This window comes from Giraffa tippelskirchi, chromosome 5 (assembly GCF_054371585.1).
Source record: "Giraffa tippelskirchi isolate mGirTip1 chromosome 5, T2T-mGirTip1v1.2.pri, whole genome shotgun sequence".
Classification (NCBI taxonomy): Eukaryota; Metazoa; Chordata; class Mammalia; order Artiodactyla; family Giraffidae; genus Giraffa; species Giraffa tippelskirchi.
The window spans coordinates 35,638,981-35,663,400 of record NC_137279.1 but is presented as its reverse complement, the minus strand read 5'-3'; the positions used below and the strand labels follow the sequence as shown (position 1 = coordinate 35,663,400).

The 24,420-nt window shown below is 42.7% G+C and overlaps 1 protein-coding gene across 13 annotated transcripts in view; it reads left to right on the top strand.

Moving 5' to 3' along the window:
* CLSTN1 (calsyntenin 1) overlaps positions 1-24,420 on the top strand; it is a 77,825-nt gene that overhangs the window by 18,064 nt on the left and 35,341 nt on the right. For all 13 annotated transcript variants that reach the window (XM_081489340.1, XM_081489338.1, XM_081489341.1 and 10 more), the window contains exon 2: positions 19,399-19,521. In XM_081489340.1, the coding sequence (XP_081345466.1) occupies positions 19,399-19,521 (123 nt within the window). The remainder of the gene's footprint in view (positions 1-19,398; positions 19,522-24,420) is intronic.

The following is a 24,420-nucleotide window of genomic DNA, read 5'->3' as shown; positions in this document are numbered from 1 at the left end:
AACACTCTGTGGCCTTTTCTGAACTATATATGATAAAGTTTTCCATTGTATGTGAAGGTCAAGAGACTAAAAAAGCACACAGAACTTGGAAGCTACCACTGGACTATTATGTTATGGTTCAGGACAGCGCCCTGTCCTATTTTAATTCAAGACAAGTATGATGATGATAAAAAAGAAAGAAAAGGGCAAACCCAGCCTGTATTTCCTGATAACATTGCAGAATAGGAAATTTAAGGAATTCACGGCAGGTGCTTTTTTGCATAACTAGATTCCTGATTGACTTGCATTGTAAGAGTAAACTGAGAAATGGATGTGCACATATCAACGACTTGAAATGCTCTAAGAATGGTTTGGCAGTAAATTTGTTCCCATCATTCTATCTATCTAATTCTGTAGGAAACTGTATAAAAATACATATACTCTGAATAATTTCCATGCACATAAGATATGAACTGAGAGGCATTCAACGGCTCTGTTCCAAAAATATTTTCTTCCACCACCTGGCAGGGTGCCTGTGTTTCTCACCTTTGTTTCTACTTCTACCCTAAATCATTGAAATAAATACATTGCAAAATGTAGTTGTGGGTATCTGGTCATTATCCTTCATTTGCACCCAGCTCAAATTAGTTTGTCAGACTAGTCCTAGAAGGGATGTGAAAGGTAGAAAGTTAGAGCAGTTAAGTGTGGATTTGGCACAAATGAAGAGGAAAATCTGGAAACGTCCTGATGGGGTGGGGATGGGGTGAGGCAGGTGTGTGTGTTGGCAGCACTGCGAGTATGGAAAGGGGGTGGGGTGACCTGAAAATCAGTGCACGGCCTTGCTGCACGTTTTATTTCAGGGAATAGAGTCATGCGTGAAGTGCTTTTGCTTAAAGAGCGCTCTTGTGCTGAAACAAAAGTAGGGGCTGTAGTTGGTACCAGTTACAAGTATCCTAGAAGAGTGAAGACGAAGACAGGTGTCTCGCAAAATGGCTTTCTGGCAATAGTGGTGAGTGTGGGGGTGTTGATGTGGACAGAGAGCAAGAAAGCGTTTAAGAGAGCACAAGTGAGAATTGCCCACTTTCCCTTAAAGAGAACTGTCCAAGTGCCTCTTCATGAACTTCACGTGATATGTCTATTCATTGTTGGGGAGCACAGCAGAACTTCTGGGCGAATGTCCGGTTCCAACCTGCCCGGCCCCTGGTCAGCCTGACTGGCTTAGACTCCAGGGCACAGCCCAGGAGAACAGGTCTAGAAGGTTCTGCCCTGCACCCCAGTTACAGAGCACTGCTGTGGTATGTAAATTCAGTGTATTCTTTGCCTTTGGTGATTTGGGCTCCCCTCTTCTGGTAGGATACTAATTTTAATAAGCTCCTCCAGTTTCCCACCTCTTCTTTGCCTCACAAGGCTGCTTTCTGAGATAGCGCAGTATTCATGCACAAACAGCTACTGCCAGAGAAAACAGAGCACAAGGAAAGCTCCTAGGGCCCCCTCAACCTAACCTGAGTGCCCACCATGTTGGTCAGAGAAGGTCCCTAGGGTTCCTTGGGGATGTCAGCCTGCAGACTGCCCTTGTGCATCACTGTGGGGTCTTGTGGGACTGGGGCCAGGTGCCTCCTCTGTTCCCAGGGAGGCTATAGCTGAGGGGAGGGCTCCCAGCACAGGGGCCAGGTGGTTGTGGAGTTTTCATGACCAGGTCTCTAGAGGAATCCTGTGAGCCTGGAGCACTTCTGCCTGGTCCCTTCCCAATGCAAACCCTGAGGGAGACCCCCCTCCCCTTCCCAGAAGTTTAAGAACTGTCTGCCCTGCTCCTCACCCATCACCTAGAACTTCTGGAGGAGTTGGGCAAGGACTTTTGCTGTTGGAAGCCATGTTGCAGCTGGACATGAAGCTCCCACACTGGAGTGGCTGCCGCATCACATCTGTGACATTCACGAGAGGTTCTCAGTTACCACGTGAGAGAGCATCCATGGAGCTCAGGAGACTAACCGTGGACACAGGCATTACAGTTAGACTTGCTAATTATCACTTTGGAGTTAAATACAACTTACTGTGGAAATTTGAGTGCTAAAAAATGAGATAATGGATAACTGAAGAGTAGGTAGCCTCTTTATTTAAATTTTTAAAATTTTTTTAAAGGTTTTTTGTTTTTTAAAAAAATATTTATTTATTTTGCTGCACTGGGTCTTAGTTGCAGCATGTGGGATTGATAGTTGCAGAATGCAAACTGTTAGTGGCAGCCTGCAGGATCTAGTTCCCTGACCAGGGATCGAACCTGGGCCCCCTGCATTGGGGGAGTGTGGAGTCTTAGCCAGTGGACTACTAGGAAAGTCCCTCAGTAGCCTCCTTAAATGTTTAAAAAAAAATTTATTAGAGGCTACTTTAAAATGTCCGTATTTTCCTGATAATAGTGAATGAAATATGCTAAATAACTCCCTGGATGACTTTGGATCAGTAATTATGCTGTGCTGTGGATGGTGTAAGTAGATTGTCACAGACTCATCTGTAGAGTAGACCTGGAACTTGTTTGAAGAAGGAAATCCTTATTCTATTGCTTGTGGATCCATCTGCCCACCCACCCACTCAGTTTCCTTTGCATCTTTCTGCTAACAGTGAAGTTAAGAATGTTTACTTAAGTAACCTCTTGACTAGTGTAACAAAGATGCCTTTCTATAAAATTAATTAGGGGGACAAGGTGGAAGCAGTCCTCTTGGAAGTTATGTTTTAAATTATTCTCAATAAACGTGTAAGACTTCTATCTTTATCAGTTGGACTCCTCACCATTATTCAAACCAAACTATCTTTTCAGCTTCAAATTAACTTCTTTGTTGCCTTCAGCCTTTCTGTGTCATTAACCTTTACATACTTTAAAAATGCAGCAACAATATCTTTCCTAATTTGTTATTTCTTCCCTGGCTCTCTCCCGGAGTCAGTGGGGAAGTCTCCATGAACTGGTAAGATATTGCTGTGGAAGACCATGAAATACAAGTACAATTTGAGAACCACATGCATATAAGAAATGCAATTTTACAGTTTGATTTCCAGTTACATTGAGGTGCAAGGGGAAGATGCCAGGTTTCTGAGGGTCAGCTAATAGAGATTTCACTCTGTTTGGGAATAGTGTTTCTTACCTGGACTGGTGTCAACGGGCATTTGAGGCCCCTAAAACCTCCTGCCGTATGTCGTGTGTTTTCACATTTGACAATCTCAGTGTGTGTGTTGTGTGCTTAGTTGCTGAGTTGTGTCCAACTCTTTGCAACCCTATGGACTGTAGCCCACCAGGCTCCTCTGTCCATGGGGATTCTCTAGGCAAGAATACTGGAGTGGATTGCCATGCCTTCCTCCAGGGGATCTTCCCAACCCAGGGATCGAACCCTGGTTTCCTACATTGCAGATGGATTCTTTACCATCTGAGCCACCAGGGAAGCTCTAAATAAATACCAACAAATACAAAATAAAAGTCCTCAATACAATATCAGCAAATCAAATCCAGTGATATACAAAAAGAATTTTACACCATGACCAAATGGGATTTATTCTGTATGCTCAGGGCTGTTTCATCATTAAAAAAATCAGTAACCATCATATTAGCAGGTTAAAGAAAATTCATAAAATGACATGATCATATCACTTAATACAGAAATAGCATTTGACAGAATCCCACACCCGTTGATGATAGAAACTCCAGCAGGTTAGGGATAGAGGGGAGCTCTCTCAACCTGATAAAGAACATCTACAAAAAGCCTACTTAATAAACATGCTCAATGGTGAAACAAAAATTGGGATGTTGTGGAAACCATTAAAGCATTATTGTTTAAGGGTGATCAAAGTACAATTCACGATGACACATCACAGAAAGATGTACCAAGCCAAATTATTTGATATACCAAAACCGATAAGTTTGAATCCTGACTGGATATTTGACATTAATTACTGTGAATTTTTAGATGATAGTGCCATTATGGTTATCTTTTAGAGACGTATGTTGAAGTATTCAAGGGTGGGATAATATGATGTCTGGGATTCATTTCAGAATATTTGAAATTTGTGGTAGGAATGGGAATGTGTAAATCAAGATTGGCACTGTGTTGGTAATTGTAGTGGTTGAATTGTGGGACTATTGGACTCATTATTCTAGTCTGTCTTTTATATCTTATATAAAAAGATTAAATTACCTGATGTAGAACTTGTTTGGTCTCACCCATTACGATGGCTGCTGTCAAAAACCAGAAAGTAACAAGTGTTGGTGAGGATGTGGAGAAATTGTGCACTGTTGGTGGGGATGTAAAATGGTGCAGCTGCTATGGAAAACAGTATGTCACTTCCTCAGAAAATTAAAAATAGAGTTACTCCATGATCTACTTCACAGTATGTAGCCAAAAGAATTGAAAGCAGGGTCTTGAGAAGGTATGTGTACATATTCATGACAGCATTCTTCATAGTAGTTGAAAGACAGCAGCAACCGAAGTGTCCATTGATGGAAGAATGGATAAACAGAGTAGTATACAGATGGGCTTCCCAGGTGTCTCAGTAGTAAAGAATTGCCTGCCATTGCAAGAAACGCAAGAGACATGGGTTTGATCCCTGAGTTGGGAAGATCCCCTGGAGGAAGAAATGGCAGCCCACTCCAGTATTCTTGCCTGGAGAATCCTATGGACAGAGGAGCCTGGCTGGCTACAGTCTTAACGGGGTTACAAAGAGTCGGACGTAACTTAGCGCCTGAGCACATATGCAGTATATACGTAGAGTGGAATACTATTCAGCCTTGAAAAGGGAGTTCTGACAAAGGCTGTAACATCAGTGAACTTTGAGAACATTATGTTAATGAAAGCAAATCAATCATAAAAGTACAAATATATGCTTTTCTGAGGTACCTAGAGTGGTCATAAGAAGCAGAAGGTAAACTGATAGTTGCTGGGGGCTGGCATGAGGGAATGGAGAATCTGTTTAATGGGGACAGAATTTCAGTTTTGCAGGCTGAAAAGTGTCCTGGGTTTGAATGTACTTAATGCCATTGAGTGGTACAGTTAAAACTGGTTGAGATGATAAATGCATATTTTATAACAATTAAAAACCTTGTTTGAAATTTGAAGGGATAATTAGAAGGGCTCCTTGCTTGAAAAAGTTGGAATAGTAGAAAGTGTGATTTTGTTCCCTAAGAATTCCTTTGCAGAATGTGCTTAAAATTAATATTTTAATCAACCATAACATAAGCTCTACAAGGGCAGGAGGTATTCTATTCACCACTGTTTCCTTAGCACTTAGAAGACTACCTGTGGCTCAATAAAGATGAATGGATGGCCTGTGGATGGGTGGACGATGTATGTATGTATGGGTGGATGAGTGATGAGTGGATGGGCAGTGGAAATGGATGATGGATTGATGATGGATGATGGATAGGTGGACTGTGGATGGATGGAATGTGAATGGATGGATTGTGGATGGATAGGTGATGGATGTTGGACAGTGGATAGGTTGATGATGGATTGACTGTGGAGAGATGGACAGATGGATCAATGGATGGACGATGGATGGTTGAACAATGGAAAGAAGGAAGAGAATCTGAGAGAGAAGCCCCTTTCCCTGTATTTCTCCCCAGCCATTGTCCCTCCTTAACTCTCAATCCAGGAGGGGAACAGCTGTCCCATCTACCATGTGCTGTGGAAGCCGAGATGCCAAACCACAGTCTTGGGTCAGCCCCTTGTTGTTTCTTATCTTGTCCCTGCTGCCAGCGTCTTTAACTGGTTTCCGCATTGCATTCTTGCCCCTTCCTGTCCCCTCATCCTGAGGCTGTTAGTCTTCCCTTACCATCTCTCTCCCTTGCTCCTGTCTCTGTTGCTTCCCCCTCGGCATTTTGAACTTGGGAGAAGGGTATCCATGCTCTTCCCCTTCAACTCTTGCTTACTCTCTGGTCTCACCTCGTAACACGCATCCTGATCCCCGACACACAGAACCACAGGTGCTGCAGGCAGGTCACCGTCCTCTCCTCTTATAAGATGGCACCATCTCACTTGTAGGGCTGCATATTCACAGTAGGTGAACATGAAATGTGAATAAATACAAGCCGTGTTTCACTGTACCATTAAAAAGATTAATTGCTTGTTTGCTCAAGGATTTATTTTACACTGAAAGGTGATTTTATTTTAGAAATGATTTCACCATTGATGGTGTACACACAGTTTGTAAAGTTGACTATTTTTGAACCCCTTAAATGATTTTAACGTGGAAAACCTTGGCTTTCCTTAAGGTGGTAGGTCTAAGTGGCTCTGTGGCAGCTGGGGAAGGCATTTGCCCCCGGAGGAATCTTGGCAGAGGCTAGAGACGTTTTTGGTTGTCACAGCTGCAGAGATGCTGCCAGCATCTAGTGGGTGGAGGCCAGGGATGCTGCTGAACATCCTGCGATGCATGGGATGAGCCACACCTGGAAATATCTTGCTCAGAATGACAGCCGTGCTGAGGTTGAAAACCCTCATCTAAACAATATCTAACACAGATTTTTCAGACACTTTATTTAACATTAAATTTACTTGGGAATTGTGATGAAGAGGCTCTTAGACCTGCCTACACGGTTTGTTTAGTTATTCTTTGAACATGTTCAGTTTTAGAAAAAGAGTAATTTAAAAACGTATTTTACAAAGTCAGAGGAAATCCATGTTGTATTAGCCAGAACCGTTACCAGGAATAACCTCAGCTGGAAAGGAGAGCTGTTGTTTATAAATTCCACGCACTGTTACTTTGGTTGATTAGAAAGTTTCCTCTTCTGGTAAAAAGTCCGTTGTTTTTTCACTGTTGTTGTTTCACACCTAACAGTTCACTCTGTATAATATTCCTCTCTATCCTTTTGCTGAGTAGAGGGGATGAAATTACACCTGGGTCCGGGGCTACAGGGATTTCCTTTCACTGCACATCGTGTTCAGGGAGATGGTGACAGGAAGGTTGTCATGGGAACACCTCCTGAGCCTCCTAAGCTCTGGTCCTTTTGCACTCGTTGTTACTTCTAAAATATACCCTTTGCTTACGATTACTTTATCAACAAATATTTGTTGGATACCCATGTGTCAGGCATAGAGTGGACCCTTCACTTACCTCACTTGTAATCCTCAACACAAGGTTGTGACAGGTGATCTCATTCCTTACTAGGATGCAGAACCAGATACAGAATAGTTCCAACAATCTGCCCCTAGTTACAGAGTGAGTTAAGAAACAGAACTCACTTATTAAGTTCTGTCTGATCCCAAAGTTCCAGCTTCTTACTGTCTAAAGGGGGCTTCCCTGGTGGCTCAGGGGTAAAGAATCTGCCTGCAATGCAGGAGACCCAGGTTTGATCCCTGGGTTGGGAAGATTCCCTGGAGAAGGAAATGGCAACCCACTTTACTGGTTGCCTGGGAAATCCCATGGTCAAAGGAGCCTGGCAGGCTACAGTCCATGGGGTTGCCAAAGAGTTAGACACAACTAAGTGACCAAACAACTGTTCAGAAAATTGAGAGAACTCATGGGTGGAGCAGAAGAGAAATGCTCACTGTTAGGATGCAGAAATAGGTACAGAATAGATAAACATCTGCCCCTAAATCGCAGCCCAGCCCCTCCTTACACACTCAGAGCCACATGTTCATGACTGTGTTGCTAGTCCTAGAATGAGCCATATATTTTTCTACCTTTCTACCTTATATGTGTTTTTAAAACTATTTTAATTGAAGTATAGTTAATTTACCCTTTTGTGTTTTAGGTGCAAAACAAAATGATTCAGTTACACACATATATTTTCAGATTCTGTCATAGGTTGTTACCAGATATTTAATATAGTTCAGTTCAGTTCAGTTGCTCAGTCGTGTCCGACTCTTTGCGACCCCATGAATCGCAGCACGCCAGGCCTCAGTCTCCATCACCAACTCCCGGAGTTTACCCAAACCCATGTCCATCGAGTCAGTGATGCCATCCAACCATCTCATCCTCTGTCGTCCCCTTCTCCTCGTGCCCCCAATCCTTCCCAGCATTAGGGTCTTTTCCAATGAGTCAACTCTTCATGTGAGGTGGCCAAAGTATTGGAGTTTCAGCTTCAACCTCAGTCCTTCCAAAGAACACCCAGGACTGATCTCCTTTAGGATGGACTGGTTGGATCTCCTTGCAGTCCAAGGGACTCTCAAGAGTCTTCTCCAACACCGCAGTTCAAAAGCATCAATTCTTCGGCCCTCAGCTTTCTTCACCGTCCGACTCTCACATCCATATGTGACCACTGGAAAAACCATAGCCTTGACTAGACGGACCTTTGTTGGCAAAGTAATGTCTCTGCTTTTAAATATGCTATCTAGGTTGGTCATAACCTTCCTTCCAAGGTGTAAGCATCTTTTAATTTCATGGCTGCAATCACCATCAGCAGTGATTTTGGAGCCCAAAAAAATAAAGTCTGACACTGTTTCCCCATCTATTTCCCATGAAGTGATGGGACCAGATGCCATGATCTTAGTTTTCTTAACGTTGAGCTTTAAGCCAACTTTTTCACTCTCTTCTTTCACTTTCAACAAGATGCTCTTTAGTTCTTCTTCGCTTTCTGTCATAAGGGTGGTGTCATCTGCATATCTGAGGTTATTGATATTTCTCCCAGCAATCTTGATTCCAGCTTGTGTTTCTTCCAGCCCAGCGTTTCTCATGATGTACTCTGCATATAAATTAAATAAGCAGGGTGACAATATACAGCCTTGACATACTCCTTTTCCTATTTGGAACCAGTCTGTTGTTCCATGTCCAGTGCTAACTGTTGTTTCCTGACCTGCATACAGGTTTCTCAAAAGACAGGTGAGATGGTCTGGTATTCCCATCTCTTTTAGAATTTTCCACAGTTTATTGTGATTCACACAGTCAAAGGCTTTGGCATAGTCAAGAAAGCAGAAATAGATGTTTTTCTGGAACTCGCTTGCTTTTTCGATGATCCATTGGAGGTTGGCAATTTGATGTCTGGTTCCTCTGCCTTTTCTAAAACCAGCTTGAACATCCGAAGTTCACAATTCACGTATTGCTGAAGCCTGGCTTGGAGAATTTTGAGCACAACTTTACTAGCGTGTAAGATGAGTACAGTTGTGCGGTAGTTTGAGCATGCTTTGGCATTGCCTTTCTTTGGGGTTGGAATGAAAACTGACCTTTTCCAGTCCTATGGCCACTGCTGAGTTTTCCAGATTTGCTGGCATATCGAGTGCAGCACTTTCACAGCATCATCTTTGAGGATTTGAAATAGCCCAACTGGAATTCCATCACCTCCACTAGCTTTGTTCGTAGTGATGCTTTCTAAGGCCCACTTGACTTCACATTCCAGGATGTCTGGCTCTAGATGAGTGATCACACTATCGTGATTATCTGGGTCGTGAAGATCTTTTTTGTACAGTTCTTCTGTGTATTCTTGCCACCTCTTCTTAATATCTTCTGCTTCGGTTAGGTCCTTACTATTTCTGTCCTTTATTGAGCCCATCTTTGCATGAAATGTTCCTTTGGTATCTCTAATTTTCTTGAAGAGGTCTCTAGTCTTTCCCAATCTGTTGTTTTCCTCTCTTTCTTTGCATTGATCGCTGAGGAAGGCTTTCTTATCTCTCCTTGCTATTCTTTGGAACTCTGCATTGAGATGGGAATATCTTTCCTTTTCTCCTTTGCTTTTCGCTTCTCTTCTTTCCCCAGCTATTTGTAAGGCCTCCTCAGACAGCCATTTTGCTTTTTTGCATTTCTTTTCCATGGGGATGGTCTTGATCCCTGTCTCCTGTACAATGTCACGAACTTCTGTCCATAGTTCATCAGGCACTCTATCAGGTCTAGTCCCTTAAATCTATTTGTCACTTCCACTGTATAATCATAAGGGATTTGATTTAGGTCATACCTGAATGGTCTAGTGGTTTTTCCTACTTTCTTCAATTTAAGTCTGAATTTGGCAATAAGGAGTTCATGATCTGAGCCACAGTCTGCTCCCGGTCTTGTTTTTGAATATAGTACCCTGTGCTGTACGGTAGGTCCTTGTTGTTTATTTTATATATATATAGTAGGATGTACCTGTTAATCCCCAAACTCCTGATTTAACCCCCCCTTCCCCTTTGACTTTCCTGATGGCTCAGATGGTTAAGAATCTGCCTGTAATGCAGGAGACCCAGGTTCAATCCTTGGATTGGGAAAATCCCCTGGAGAAGGGAATGGCTACCCACTCCAGTATTCTTGCCTGGAGAATTCCATGGACAGAGGAGCCTGATGGGCTACAGTTCATGGGGTTGCAAAGAGTTGGACATGACTGAATGACTAACACTTTCTCCTTTGGCAACCATGAGTTTGTTTTCTATGTCTGTGAGTCTGTTACTGTTTTATAAATAACATTCATTTGTATAAATCTTTTAGATTCTACACATAAGCAATGTCATGTGATATTTGTCTTTGTCTGATTCACTTCACTTAATACAATAATCTCTAGGTTCATTCATGTTGCCGCAAATGTCATTTCTTGCTTTTTATGGCTGAGTAATATTCCACTGTGTACATGTAGCGCATTTTTATCCACTTACGTAGCCGTGGACGTTCAGGTTGCTCCCACGTCTTGGCTGTTGTAAACCGTGCTGCTGTGGACACTGGGGTGCATGTATCCTCTCAGATTATAGTTTTGTCCAGATACGTGCTGAGGGGGTGGGATTGCTGGATCATACAGAAACCTTGCTTTGAGTTTTTAAAGGAACCTTTATATGTATCTTTATTCTGATAAAATACTCTCACTCCCAAGAAACCTGTTGTCTGGTTAGAGCTATTCCTGGGGAATAGGGTCTCCCCTGGTACTTCCAGTGGGAGGACTCAACTTCCTAGAGTTGACCTCAGGTATTCCAAGGTCTCTCACCAGACACAGGGTAGAATGGCACCTCCCTACCCCCGGGAGCTTTCATGAGGCTGTGTGGCTGGTTCTGGCCATGAGTTAGGAGCTGCTTGTGTCCCTTCTGGGCGGCAGGTTCAGCTCCACTGGGAAACTCTTCAGAGCCCTGTCCTTCCTCTTGCAGGGGGCATTGCCACGTTGGTGATGGTGGCTCCTCTGTCATCTTGGCTCCTACTGACTGATGAAGTTCCTGGTACACCGCATAACCCCTTCATTGTAGCCACATCGTCTAGAATGTAGAATGTTGACACGTTTGTGTGCCCCCAAGCTTGTGACTTGATTTCCTGAGAGCCCAGCTCCTTGCAATGTGTGCATGCGTAATAGGTGTTCAAGGAAGATGTCTTAGAGTAAACTCCAAGTCAGTGATGATGGGAAGCCAAGGGGACCTTTGATGTTAAGCTACTTTGAAGAATCAGGGATGATTTAATTTAAATAACAGTTTATGACTGAGGCAGTATATTTTGATTAGGGGACTATGAATATTTCAGAATATTTAATATTCTCAGTATTTTTGAGAAAAAAATCCGGTGGATATTTTATACTCATATCATTTATGACATCTGTCTATGTGTATCATCTTTAACAACTCCAGGCAAAAATACTGGAGTGAGTTGCCGTTTCCTTCTCCAGGGGATCTTCCCCACCCGGGAGTGAACGTGGGTCTTCTGCATTGCAGGCCAATTCTTGACCAACTGAGCTGCGAGGGAAGCCCCCATCTTTAACAAAGGGCCTGCTAACTCAGATTACATTCCCATTCCTTGGTAAGAGCTGAATTTTTTAATCAAAGCCTGTCCTGTGCCCAGCCGCTTAATCATGTCCAACTCTTTGCGACCCCATGGACTGTAGCCCACCAGTCTCCTCTGTCCATGGAATTTTCCGGGCAAGAATACTAGAGTGGGTTGCCATTTTCTTCTCCAGAGGATCTTTCCGACCCAAGGATCAAACCCGCCTCTCCTCTGAGTCTCCTGCTTTGGCAGGTGGATTCTTTACCACTGAGCCATGTTGCCACCTAGTGGCAGTGTTCGTTAATTGCAGATTTTTTTGATGAATTGCGGTTAAACATTGAATCTGCAAATAAAACATGTAACATCATCTAGGATTTACAGGAGATGCCTACAGACTCTTAAAACTAAGTCACCTGTCATTATATGTTATGATGTCAATATCTTCCCTATATGACCAAGCTAGGTGTTCTGGAGTGAGGAGAGTCACACCTCAAACAGTGATTTCTGAAAAACAGATTTCTCTTTATAACCAAAGAAGTCAGAAGGCAATTGTTTGTGGTGCTGGGTTGATGTCAAGGCCACTACACACAGGCTTTGAAACCACCTTGCTTGGGTCTGTGACTCGTGTGACCTGGATAAGGGGCCATTCTTTTTAGTCCAGAGAGTTGGGATATATTGGGTATGGAAAACCCGAATGAATTTTTGGCCAACCCAATGCTAGGGAGACATAAATTTTATATTTCAGGTTAACCCTGGAGTTGACTGCTGTATTCTTTTCATTTTAATTTTTCAATTAGTGGCAGTTTCTAATGATTAAAATCTACCACAATCATAAAAACTAGCCATATCCTAAAATGATAGGTACCTACCCCAGGAACACCCTACACTTAGAGGTTTGATCAGGCTTCCCACGTGGCTTAGTGGTAAAGAACCTGCCTGCAGTGCAGGAGCCACAGGAGATGCAGGTTCGATCCCTGGGTTGGGAAGATCCCTTGGAGGAGGGTATGGCAACCCAACCCAGTATTCTTGCCTGGAGAATCCCATGGACAGAGGAGCCTGGCGGACTACAGTCGATGGGATTGCAAAGAGTTGGACACGACTGAAGCAGCTGAGCACACATGCAGAGGTTTGACCGCTAGCCTTGCTATTCTGTGATTTTGGTTAATGCCATGCCATTCAAACTTGAGTTGGCTTTCTTTATGATCTAGAATGCAATGCAATGACTTTGCTAAAGACTCTGAATATGGTGACCTGCTCCTGGACTTATGGCCAGTAGTCTAATGTCTTTATTTGTGATCTTTTTTTGGATGATGACAGACACATCAATCACTTGTTTCCATCAATATTTTATAATGCACTTGAATGTGATGAAATATTAAAAATATCATTTATTAAATATTTAAAAGCTCAGTCAGTGGAACTGGCCAAATCTCTTCATTCTACTACCAGCTTAAGTAGCAATTTAGAAATTTGAGTTGTAAAATTAGAATAGTGGGGAAAAATAAAAGAGCTGGGACTATAGCTGTTCAATTATTATTCCCCTTGAACCATTAGCCACTTTCAGCTGCAGGCCTTTCCACTTAGGGTAGCCAGAAATTCATCACAGATTTTCTGCAGTTTGCTTGGCCTGATATTTTTTGCTTTCTTACTAGACCAAGTAAATCCACTTAGTTTAAGTCTCAGGAGTTTTATTGACTCACATAGTGGAATAGTGTTCTTCAGTTTTATTTACTGTGCTTGTAACTTTATTAATAAAATCTTAAATGTGAAAACAAATTGGGATTGAATATTGCTTTTAGTAGTACATTATCAATAGTAAATTGAACTAATAGCCTCTGAGTTTTTTTTTCCTTTTAGTATTTATTTATTTGGTTGAGCTGGGTCTTAGTTGCAGCATGTGGGATCTAGTTCCTTGACCAGGGATCGAACCCAGGCCCCCTACATTGGGAGCGTGGAGTCTTAGCCACTGGACCACCAGGGAAGTTCCTAGCCTTCTGTGTTTTAAAATGAGAGATTAGTGACAAACAGCGGAGGTTTCTGGAGTACTTTCTTTAAAATGGCCTGTTTATCTGTCTTAGATCTGTAACTCCAGCGAGTGTTCCAGCCTATCTTGTAGGACGGTTTAACAAGACCTGGTGAGGATAAGGAGTTTCAGCAGTTAGGGAAAGCATTCAGCCTGGTTGCAAAGTGAGGCTCTTTTCTGTGCTGTCTGGAACCCTCTCCTCTCAAAGGCTGCAGCCAACTGTGGGACCCATGCAGAGCACCAAGCCACTTAACTCACCACTGTCCTGGGGGTTACTTCTTGTTTTTTTCCTTTAACTTTTATTTTATATTGCAGTAGAGCTGATTAACAATGTTGTGATAGTTTCAGGTGAACAGCCGAGCCACTCAGCCACACAGATGCATGTACTCATTCCCCTCCTAAACTCCCCTCCCATCCAGGCTGCCATATACTGTTGAGCAGAGTTCCCTGTGCTGTACAGTAGGTCCTTGTTGGTTATTCATTTCAGATATGATAGCACGCACATGTCCATCCCAAACCCCCTAACTGTCCTTTCCTCCCACCCTTCCCGGGTTGGGGCGGGGGTGGCATTTCTGGAGGAGAAGGGGAGGTTGTACCACAACCAGCTGAACTCTCTTCTTAAGGTCTCTTGTTCCAGGAGAGACTTAGTAAACTAAGAGACTTCCCTGTTAGGAGAGGAGGGGACGTTTTCCAGAGGCACTGTAAGTTTTCAGTCTTTGTGGTCTAGGTTTGCTTTCATATTATTAACAGTTCCGTTCGTAATCTAACAACAACTTATCTATCCAGGCAGATCCCTCAATATTTTGATGTCTCCAAAATTCTTGTCTCCTTTTTCTGGAACATCCAACTGCCAGAAACAAAAACTAAACATCTTCCCAATATCTAAAACACCAGTACATTTTTTTTTTCAATTCTCCGCACTAAAACTTTCTTCTCTATGAGAGAATTTATAAACCAGGGCACCGACTGTATTTGTACTGTCTATGGGTATATTCTCACTCACTTTCTAGATAGTTCCTGAGGAATGAGACCCTAAGTCCTGGGAATAAGTAGAGAAAAAGGGTCACGCCCTCCTGGAACCCCTGGTTTTGTGTGTGTATGTTTACAGGAGAACTAACAACAACTCAGCCCCTTATGGCATCTGCCGAGTGCCTGACCCTGTCCTGAGCATTTTACATGGGACGGGTTAGATCCCATGGGAACCTCAGAGGTGGGTGCTGTTGCTGTCCCCATTTTACAGATGGGGAAACTGAGGCCCAGGGAAGCCAGGTAGCCTGCCCAAGGTTCCAGGCTGACTGCTCGTGGTCAGGAGGAGTAGCAGAGGAAAGAAAGAGGAAGTGGGGCTGGGGGGCAGAGCAGCAGGCTCTGTCTTAATTGGAGGGGGGAATCTCTTTTATTGTTTTTTTTTGGCTGCCCCGAGTCTTAGTTTTGGCACTCCGGGTCTTCGGTCTTTGTTATGGGGACTCTTTAGTTCCAGCCTGCAGAGTCTTTGGCGCTGGAGGAGGAAACGCTTCAACAGAGGCCTGAGGCAAGAGACCTTGTCAGGGCATCCGAGAGGTTGAAGCTGTTTTAATTATAGTGAGACATCACTTGCTTTTTCCTCATTTTTTCATGAATGCACATTGGAGTTTCCTAGAGGCTGCATGATGCATTGTAATGCAGCCTGTTGGCTGCAGGAATGGTGGTGAGAACACAGCTGTCTTCTGCTAAGCCAGGCTGTGAAAGGATTTGCAGAATGTAAAGCATTGCCAGTCTTCCTGGTAAACTCTGTTTTAAAATATATATTTATTTTCATTAACATATTATGTTAATTCACAATGAGCTTGTTTTTGAAAATTAATAATAAATATCAGTACTAACGCTTTTCTTTGGTTTTAACTTTCAGCACTGATTATTATTACCGATAGATAGACGGGACGGGCCCTTCTAAGGCAGAGTTGTTCGGGGTCCTCAGGACCTTTGGTGTAGATGGGTTCTGAGAACGCAGGCTCTGAGCCACCTCATGTTCACAGCAGTACCCCAGCTGCTGTGGGGCGAGTCAGTGCAAGAGACAGGGAGGAGGCCATTACTTGGCTTTTGTAATAGCTCTCAGTGGACAGCAGAGGGGATAAGAAATGGCTACATCTGGGTTCATTTTGTGGGTGTGGAATTTTTTTTTTTAATGTGGTAAACTACCCATAACATAAAATTTTCCGTCTTCACCATTTTTAAGTGTTGGAGTCAGTGGTATTGGGTTCATTCATTCATACTGTTGTGCAGTCAACCGCTGGAACTCTTTCCGTCTTGCAAAACCGAAACCCTCTATACCCTTTAGCCAACTCCCTGTGGTTCTGGGTTTGCTTTGAAAGTGAAGGCAGGGAACTTGCTGTTGGTTTGGGTGCACCCTGTATAAAATGTCGGGTGGAGGCGTCATTAAGGAGAGAGCAGGTCGCTCATCTTCCCCCTCACAGACACAGGGCTGCTCCTTTGGAATTTCACATGTGAGCACTCTGTTTCTTCAGTAGGTCATGTGGGAGTGCAGGTGGGACTCAGGTGCTTCTGATCCTCACCGTCTCCCCTCGTTCCATCATCCTTAAACCAAAGAAAAGTAGGACCACATCTCGGTCACACGGCATGAAAGACAGTTAAAAACATTTAAATTTAGTTTCAGTCACTTCTCGTTGACTGCCCGAAGAGAATCTGGGTAGTTCATTCAAGAAATAGGCCCCAACTATGTGGAAATAAAGTTTCAAGCCAGTGAATCCTAAAGTAAATCAACCCTGAATATTCATTGGAAGGACTGATCCTGAAGCTGAAGCTCCAGTACTTTGACCCACCTGATGTGAAGAGCCGATTTATTAGAAAAGACCCTGATGCTTGGAAAGATTGAAGGCAGAAGGAGAAGGGGATGACAGAGGATGAGATGGTTGGATGGCATCACTGACTCAGTTCAGTTCAGTCTCTCAGTCGTGTCTGACTCTTTGCGACCCCATGGATTGCAGCACGCCAGGCTTCCCTATCTATCACCACCTCCCGGAGCTTGCTCAAACGCATGTCCATTGAGTCAGTGATGCCATCCAACCATCTCATTCTCTGTCGTCCCCTTCTCTTCCCGCCTTCAGTCTTTCCCAGCATCAGGGCCTTTTCCAATGAGTCAGTTATTCTTATCAGGTGGCCAAAGTATTGGAGTTTCAGCTTTAGCATCAGTCCTTCCAATGAATATTCAGAACTAATTTCTTTCAGGATTGACTGGTTTAATACCCTTGCAGTCCAAGGGACTCTCAAGAGTCTTCTCCAACACCATGGTTCAAAAGCATAAATTCTTCAGCACTCAGCTTTCTTTGTAGTCCCAACTCTCACATCCATACATGACTACTGGAAAAACCATAGCTTTGACTAGATGGACCTTTGTTGGCAAAGTAGTTAATGTCTCTGCTTTTTAATATGCTGTCTAGATTGGTCATAGCTTTTCTTCCAAGGAGCAAGAGTCTTTTAATTTCATGGCTGCAGTCACTATCTGCAGTGATTTTGGAGCCCCCCCCAAAATAAAGTCCCTCACTGTTTCCATTGTTTCCCTCTCACTGACTCAATGGACGTGAATTTGAGCAAACTCTGGGAGATAGTGAAGAAGAGGGAAGCCTGGCGGGCTGCAGTCCACAGGGTGGCAAAGAGTCAGACATGACTTAGTGACTGAACAACAACATTCCTTTCAATCAGATCAGCTTCATGAGTCATTCCATGGTTAATCTATATCCTTAGGTTATAATGTGAATGCTCAGAAGGTGAAAATAAGAGGAAAATGGAGTTTCCAACGTGAGAGGAGCTCGAAATAGGCTGGTGGAGAGAGGAACCCAGGGAGGGGCTTGGTGGCCTCAACCAGAGGAAAGTCTCAGCACAGACCCTCTGGGGGCCACAGCTGGGGAAAAAGGAAATGGACAGAAACCACCAATTCATTTTCTCAGATCAGCGGGCTGTCAGAGCAGGTGTTCTTACCCTAAACACGAAAGGAGCAGTGCTAGTGCCCAGTTGAGAAGGAAAAACATCACTTCTCCAGCTGTCTACCCCAGCCCTGTGGGTTGTTGGGGATGGGGGTCCCGGCTTCACTAAAGAGGAAATTGAGGACTTCCTGGTGGTGCAGTGGATGAGAATTGGTTTGATCCTTGGTCTAGGAAGATTCCGCATGCCTCGGAGCAACTAAGCTCGTGTGCCACAACTACTGAGCCCCTGTGCTGCAAGTACTGAAACCCTTGTGCCTAGAGCCCGTGCTCTGCAACAAGAGAAGCCACTGCTGTAAGTTTGAGTGCCACAACTAGAGAAAGTCCAGGTGGAGCAATGAAGACCCAGTGGAACCAAAAATAATTATTTTAAAAAGGAAATTGAGATCAGGAGATCAGTTACGTGTTCCAGGTCACACAGCACATTATAGAAGGGCGCTGGACTCTGGGTCCAGGCTGTCCTGATCCCAGAGCAGATTATTATTATTATTATTTTTTAAAGCGGGTTTTTCTTGATCACTGTCTTCAGTCACATTTTTCAGAAATTTTGCATATCATTTTCTTTTAATTCATTATATTTGTAATTTGATATTCATAAATCGTTTCATCCATTTGTTTTACATTTCTTTTTGTAATGCTGATTTTAAATAAATAATACCATTATTATCATAAAGAAATAACATTTTAAGAATTGAAATATAGTTGATTTACAGTATTATGTTAGTTCCTGGTGTAAGAGTGATTTGGTATATTTATAGATTACACTCAGTTTAAAGTTATTATCAAATAATGGCTATATTTCTCTGTGCTGTACAGTCTACCTTTGTTGCTTATGTGTTTTATATGTAGCGGTTTGTATCTCTTTAAAAAAAAGTTGTTTTTTGGAGATGTAGTTGATTTATAATGTGTTTCTGGTATACAGCAGTGATTCTGTCTTTAAAAATATATGTATATGTTTAAGAAAATACTCTTAAATGTGGGCTTCCCTGGTGTCTCAGATGATAAAGAATCTGCCTGACTTAGCACGCATGCAGTTTGGGAGACCCGAGTTTAATCCCTAGGTCGGGAAGATCCCCTGGAGAAGGGAATGGCTACTCATCGCAGTATTCTTGTCTGAAGAATACCATGGACAGAGGAGCCTGGTGGGCTGCAGTCTATGGGGTCTTATATATATATTCTTTCTCTCTCTCATACACATGTACACATTATCTTTATATCTTTCTCATATCTGTATATTCTTTTTCATATTCTTTTCCATCACTGACTCAGTGGACAGGAATTTGAGCAAATTCCAGGAGATAGTGAAGGACAGGGAAGCTTGGTGGGCTATAGTTCATGGGGTTGCATGACTTAGCAACTGAACAACAAACCCATGGTTTATTACAAGATTTTGAGTACGGTTTCCTGTGCTATACAGTAGGGCCTTGTTTAGTTTTTATCTTTTAATCCAAAAAATAACATATTTTTATTTGTAACTCTTCTAGGATTGGCTGAAAACAGAGGTGATATGAGTTAGTCTGAGATACTGTCCATATAACCATCAATCCTTTTTCTTTCTTTCAATTTCCAGAATGGTTCATTTCTTATTTTTGGTTGCTTCGGGTGTTGGCCTCAGATAATTTCTGCATTTCTTTAGGAGTTCATCCCATTTGTTACCAGACTTGGCCACAAAAAATAGCAGCGTGGCCTTTCAGACTCATGAGGGTTTTATTGTTAATGATAACGGATGTGTGTTTTCAAAAGCGGTGGCGTTGAAAATAACGATTCTAACCTGGCCTATGTCCTTTCTCCTTCTTCTGTTTTTAAACACAGTCAACAAGCACAAGCCGTGGCTGGAGCCCACATATCACGGCTTAGTTACGGAGAGCGACGGCACCGTGCTCCTCGACCCACCTCTCATCGCCTTGGACAAAGACGCTCCTTTGCGCTTTGCAGGTACCAGCCTGTCTTTGTTCACTCCCTGTCGTGAGTCTGGGAAGCATTTCATGTGTCCCCTTTGGGTTGGTTCTGAGCCTTTCTGAGAATGTCTTGATAGCTAAGGGTTGTGTGTAGCCCCCACGTACCACAGGGGTACCTGACTGCCCTTGCAAAGCCTGTACTTATTGAAAGGCAAAACATTTAATTGCATCACTGTGTTCCTTGTCTTGATGTAACCAGCAAGAGAGCATCCAGACCAGTGTGTCTCAAGCTTTCGTGTCTGTGCAGGGCACAGGATCGTGCTTAAAATGCAGGCTTGGATACAGTGGTTCTGGGGGCACCTGTGACCTTGCCTTTCTAACCTATTTCCTGGTGCTCCTGGTCTCTGAGCGGCAAGGATCTGGGGCAGCAGTCCCTAAGCCTTTTGCACCAGGGACCAGGTTCCACGGAAGACAATTTTTCCACGGACTGTGGCAGGAAGGAGGTAAGGGATGGTTTGGGGATGATTCAAACGCATTATATTTATAGAACACTTTATTATTACATCAGCTCCACCTTAAATCATCAGGCTTTCAGATTCTAGAAGTTGGGGGCCCCTGATATAGGTGATTACAGCTCATGATTTTCCTTGCACTACCTAGGTTTCAGTTACCTGAAGAGACTTAGTTGAGAATATTGAGCAGTCTTTTATAAGTGATTTCATTTGGCTTAGGTGTTACTTTCAGTGAATCTTTAGCTTGAGTTACTTTATAAGATTGTAAGCTCAGTGTTCACTGGGACAGATTGAGGGTTGCTCTGAAGATCTGCTGCCTCAATGGCTTCCAGCAGTACTTTGCAAATCAGAACTGTTCTTGCTTTACGTCAAGGCCATGGTCATGTCCTTAACAGGCAGAGGAACAGGCTGCTTCTCCCTTTGTTTGCCTCAGAGTCAAAAAGGATGTTGTGAAGTTAATTTTTAAAGAGTGGTTTTTGCCTGATGTTTTTCCAGAACAAAATCTGTTTGTTCTGTTTGCCTCAAAAGAGAAAAATTCAATTAGCTCATATAGATCATTCCATACATTGAATTTACTATGGTAAATGGGGTACATGAATGCAAGGGTATCTCTGAAGAGCTATTTAAAAACTGAATTTCTCTTCTTTCTGTTCAAGTGCCACATCCCATTTCCAGGGGAGTAACCTGAGAAGCAGCTTGTGCTATTGAGTCAGTGGTAGAAACAGACCTTCTTGATTAGTTTTACTCGTTTATTGGTTTTTAGAGAGAAATCCAATTAGATGCGTGGTAGAGGAAGTGCTCTGTGCTAGGAAGACACACACAGTCTCTGTCTGGTAGCCAAGGTAACTTTTTTTTTTGGTTGTTCCCCCCTCCCCTGATTTAAAATCATTTTTAGCATAGCCTATGGTTTCCTCTGTGCAGCACTAGATTTTTGAGTATTTGCATAGACATATTTACACACACTTTGCATGCAACACCTTTGTTTATTATATACAGTTCCTCCTTACAGTGTGACGTTTCAGGGCCTTGTCAGTAACCTTACTAGGGTCATCTAGCTTATTTTCCTGAGGGGACTTGCATGTCTCTGACATCTGATTCATTTCGAGAAGCAATTGCAGTCAGGAGTTCTGGCATCTACTCCCCCAGGCCTCTCTTTACGAATTCTCAGCTGTACCCAGCCCTGTTGTTGGTGGAGCTCTGTCCTGTTATATCACTCATGATGCATAACCCTTATAAAGCATTCAGGGCCCTGCACTGTTGTAAGTACTCTAAAAATACGCATTTGCATTTAATCCTCAGCAGCCTTTTGAGGTAAGTTTACTTCTTGTCACCCCTTTTTAAAGAGAGGAAGCTCAAGCACAGAGCTGCTGCTTACCAGCTCTGGGTCACACGGCTGCGATGTGTCAGAGGCCAGATTCCAAGTCAGGCAGGATGGCTCTTAACTGTGGTGCTGTATTAGGCAGCACAGAAGGTTACAGAGACGGGAAGTAGGAAATGAAGTGTACACTGAGCACTAACTGAAGTCATTTTACTTAAGTGTCACTTTTTTCTTTCTTGTTGAATTTAATTTTATTGTGTCATTTATTAAAACTTATTAGAAAACCTACAAAAGTAAGTGTTTTGTGGTGTATGTAGGAATAATACAGAAAATCTTGCTTTTATTTTTGGTTAAAAAAGTCAATTTTGTATAGTTTGAAAGTGAAAGTCGCTCAGTCGTGTCCGACTCTTTGTGACCCCATGGATTGTACAGTCCATGGAATTCTCCAGGCCAGAACACTGGAGCGGGTAACCTTTCCTTTCTCCATGGGATATATTTTACTTCAGCCTGAATAAAACGTGAATTTTGTTTAAAGTTCAGGTACATGATTTTTGGTGGGCACAAAATAGATTCTTATGGTAAATTCTCTTTTCAAAAATATTTATTACCCTCACAGTTGAAGATAGGTTCTTTTTTTCTTTATTATTTTTTGGTTTTGGTATATGGGTTTACTACTGGGGGAATAAAAACACCGTTTTAATTGTGAAATTATTAAATGTAAGATTTGTCTAACTTTTTAGATATTACATGCTGTGTGGCTCCTGATATAAGTTGTTAGTGTTTGCATAATTGTTTCTGGCTAAAATATAAATGAGTATTGCCAAAAAAAAAAAATCCTTGATGTATAATCTTGAATGAAATAATACTTACAAAGTTTCATGTTTTTAGAGATTCTCAGGTATTTTTTTATTGATGGGCCAAAGTTATATATTGGGATTTTAAAAAAACTATATGGAGAAGCAGTGTAGAGCCAAGTATAGTGGTAACTTGATTGCATTTGCCTTAGTGGACAGAAAAAATAAATATTTTCCTTCTGGAGATTTTCAGAGGGGATCACAGTTGATCTTATAGTCTTTTTTCAAAAATACAGTTCATATACCATAATGTATACAGTTTTTAAAGTATACAGTTCACTGGTTTTTAATGTATTCATAAGATTGTTCTACCATCAGCCACTGTCTAATTCTACAACATTTCATCTCCCCAAAAAGAAACCCTTGCCTCTGTTAACAGGCACTCCCCTTGGCAGCCACCAGTCTACTACGTGTCTTTAGATTTGCCTGTATTCTGGATATTTCACACAAGAACAACACGTGGCTTTTTGTGACTAGCATCTTTCACTTAGCATGATGATCTGGAGGTTCACCCACATTGTGGCGTGTCCTTGTTCCTTCTTATTGCCAAATCATATTTCAGTGTATGGATGGACCACATTTTGTTTATTCATCCATCGGTAATGGGCATCAGAATCGTTTGCACTTTGTGGCCACTGTGAGTAGTGATGCTGTGGACATCCGTGTATAAGTCTCTGTGTGGGTGTTCAGTCCTCTCGATTATACACCCAGGGGTGGAACTGGTGCTCATCTACTCTTCCTGAAGCGTAGTACTCTTCCTACCAAAGTAAGTCGCTGCACAACCCAGGGAAGGGACCTCCTCTCTCCCTCCCTCTTCTGTTGCCATGGTACCCATCCAGCTCCCATCCAGCTGCTACGCAGAACACTGCCCCCACTGGGCTGTAGCAGACAGGTACATAAGGAACACAAATCCTGGAGCCTAGTGCTTGAATCCTGGCTGTGAGACTCGTTGGCTGTGTGGCTTTGGGCAAATTACTTAACATCTCTGAGCCTCATTTGTAATATGAAGATAATATCATATACCTTATAGGGTTTGGAGAATATTAGCTTATTTATTTATAAACATGAAGAGCTTAAAACAATGCCTGGTATGTAGTAAGTGCTATTTTCAGTGTTCGCTGCTGCTGTTAGGAATCTTTAAAAAAAAAATTTTTCACATAACGTTACATGAGAACTGTTTTCCATTTTTCTCTAGTAGTCTTAGTAGTATTCCATTTTCTTACTGAGTTTCTTAAATGTTTTTTGGGTAATGCAAGGATAGGTCTGAGCCTTGTTTTGATCTTAGGTTGCATTTGGTGGTGACGTTGAGTTTAATTTAGCTTCACGATGGTGGTGGCAGCAGCCACAGCTGACATTTATTGAACTCTCTTCGGTGTGGCACTGGGTGTTCTCAGGCTCTTCATGGTTCCTTTGATTCCTTCCAGCAGTCTCATGTGGTAGAGACTCTCATGCCCCCCATTTTCCAAATGAGGAAACAGAGCCTCAGAGCATGTCTGTCAGCAGCATGACTACCAGGTTCTCCATTTAATCCCCGGGCCCTTAACAAGCCCCTGGGACTAGCTGGTGTTTGGGTTTTTGTTTTGATTTGTTTTATTTTTAATTTTTGGTCATGCTTTGCAGCATGAGGGATCTTAGTTCCCTGACCAGGGATAGAACCCGTGCCTCCTGCAGTGTAAGCGCAGAGTCTTAATCACTGGACCACCAGAGAAGTCCCTGGGACTAGTCAATGATCCGTAAATTCTGGTAGAAGGACCGTATGAGTTTGCCTGATATCACACAGCCCACAAATGACAGCTCAGCCTTTGAACCAGGCAGCCTGACCCCGATGTGATTCTTAGCTTCACCAGGTTGCCTCTCAAGACATTGACTTTATGACACGGTAAACATTTTGGTCCACAGTCTTAATTCCATCACAGGGCCTCTGTGTGGGTAACCACTGGAGATGACTTGTCTAAGCTCCTACATAAACACCCATGAAATATGGGAAGCCTGGTCACCGAAATGTGTTGTAATTTGTCACTCATCAGATAATCATGTGAAATGCACAGTTTGGCCCACATTGTTTTCTTGGGGTAAGTCTAGGCAAATAAAGTCTTGGTATTGGTCAAGCATTTTAGAAAATGAAAACCACGCCATTCAGTTCAGCCCCTTTAATCTGTTAAAAGCCCGAGTAGAGGTGGGGATCAAGCCTGTGGTGTGTGTTGTCTGTATTTAATGGGCAGCTACAGGTTGGAGCCACTTTACCAGCCACA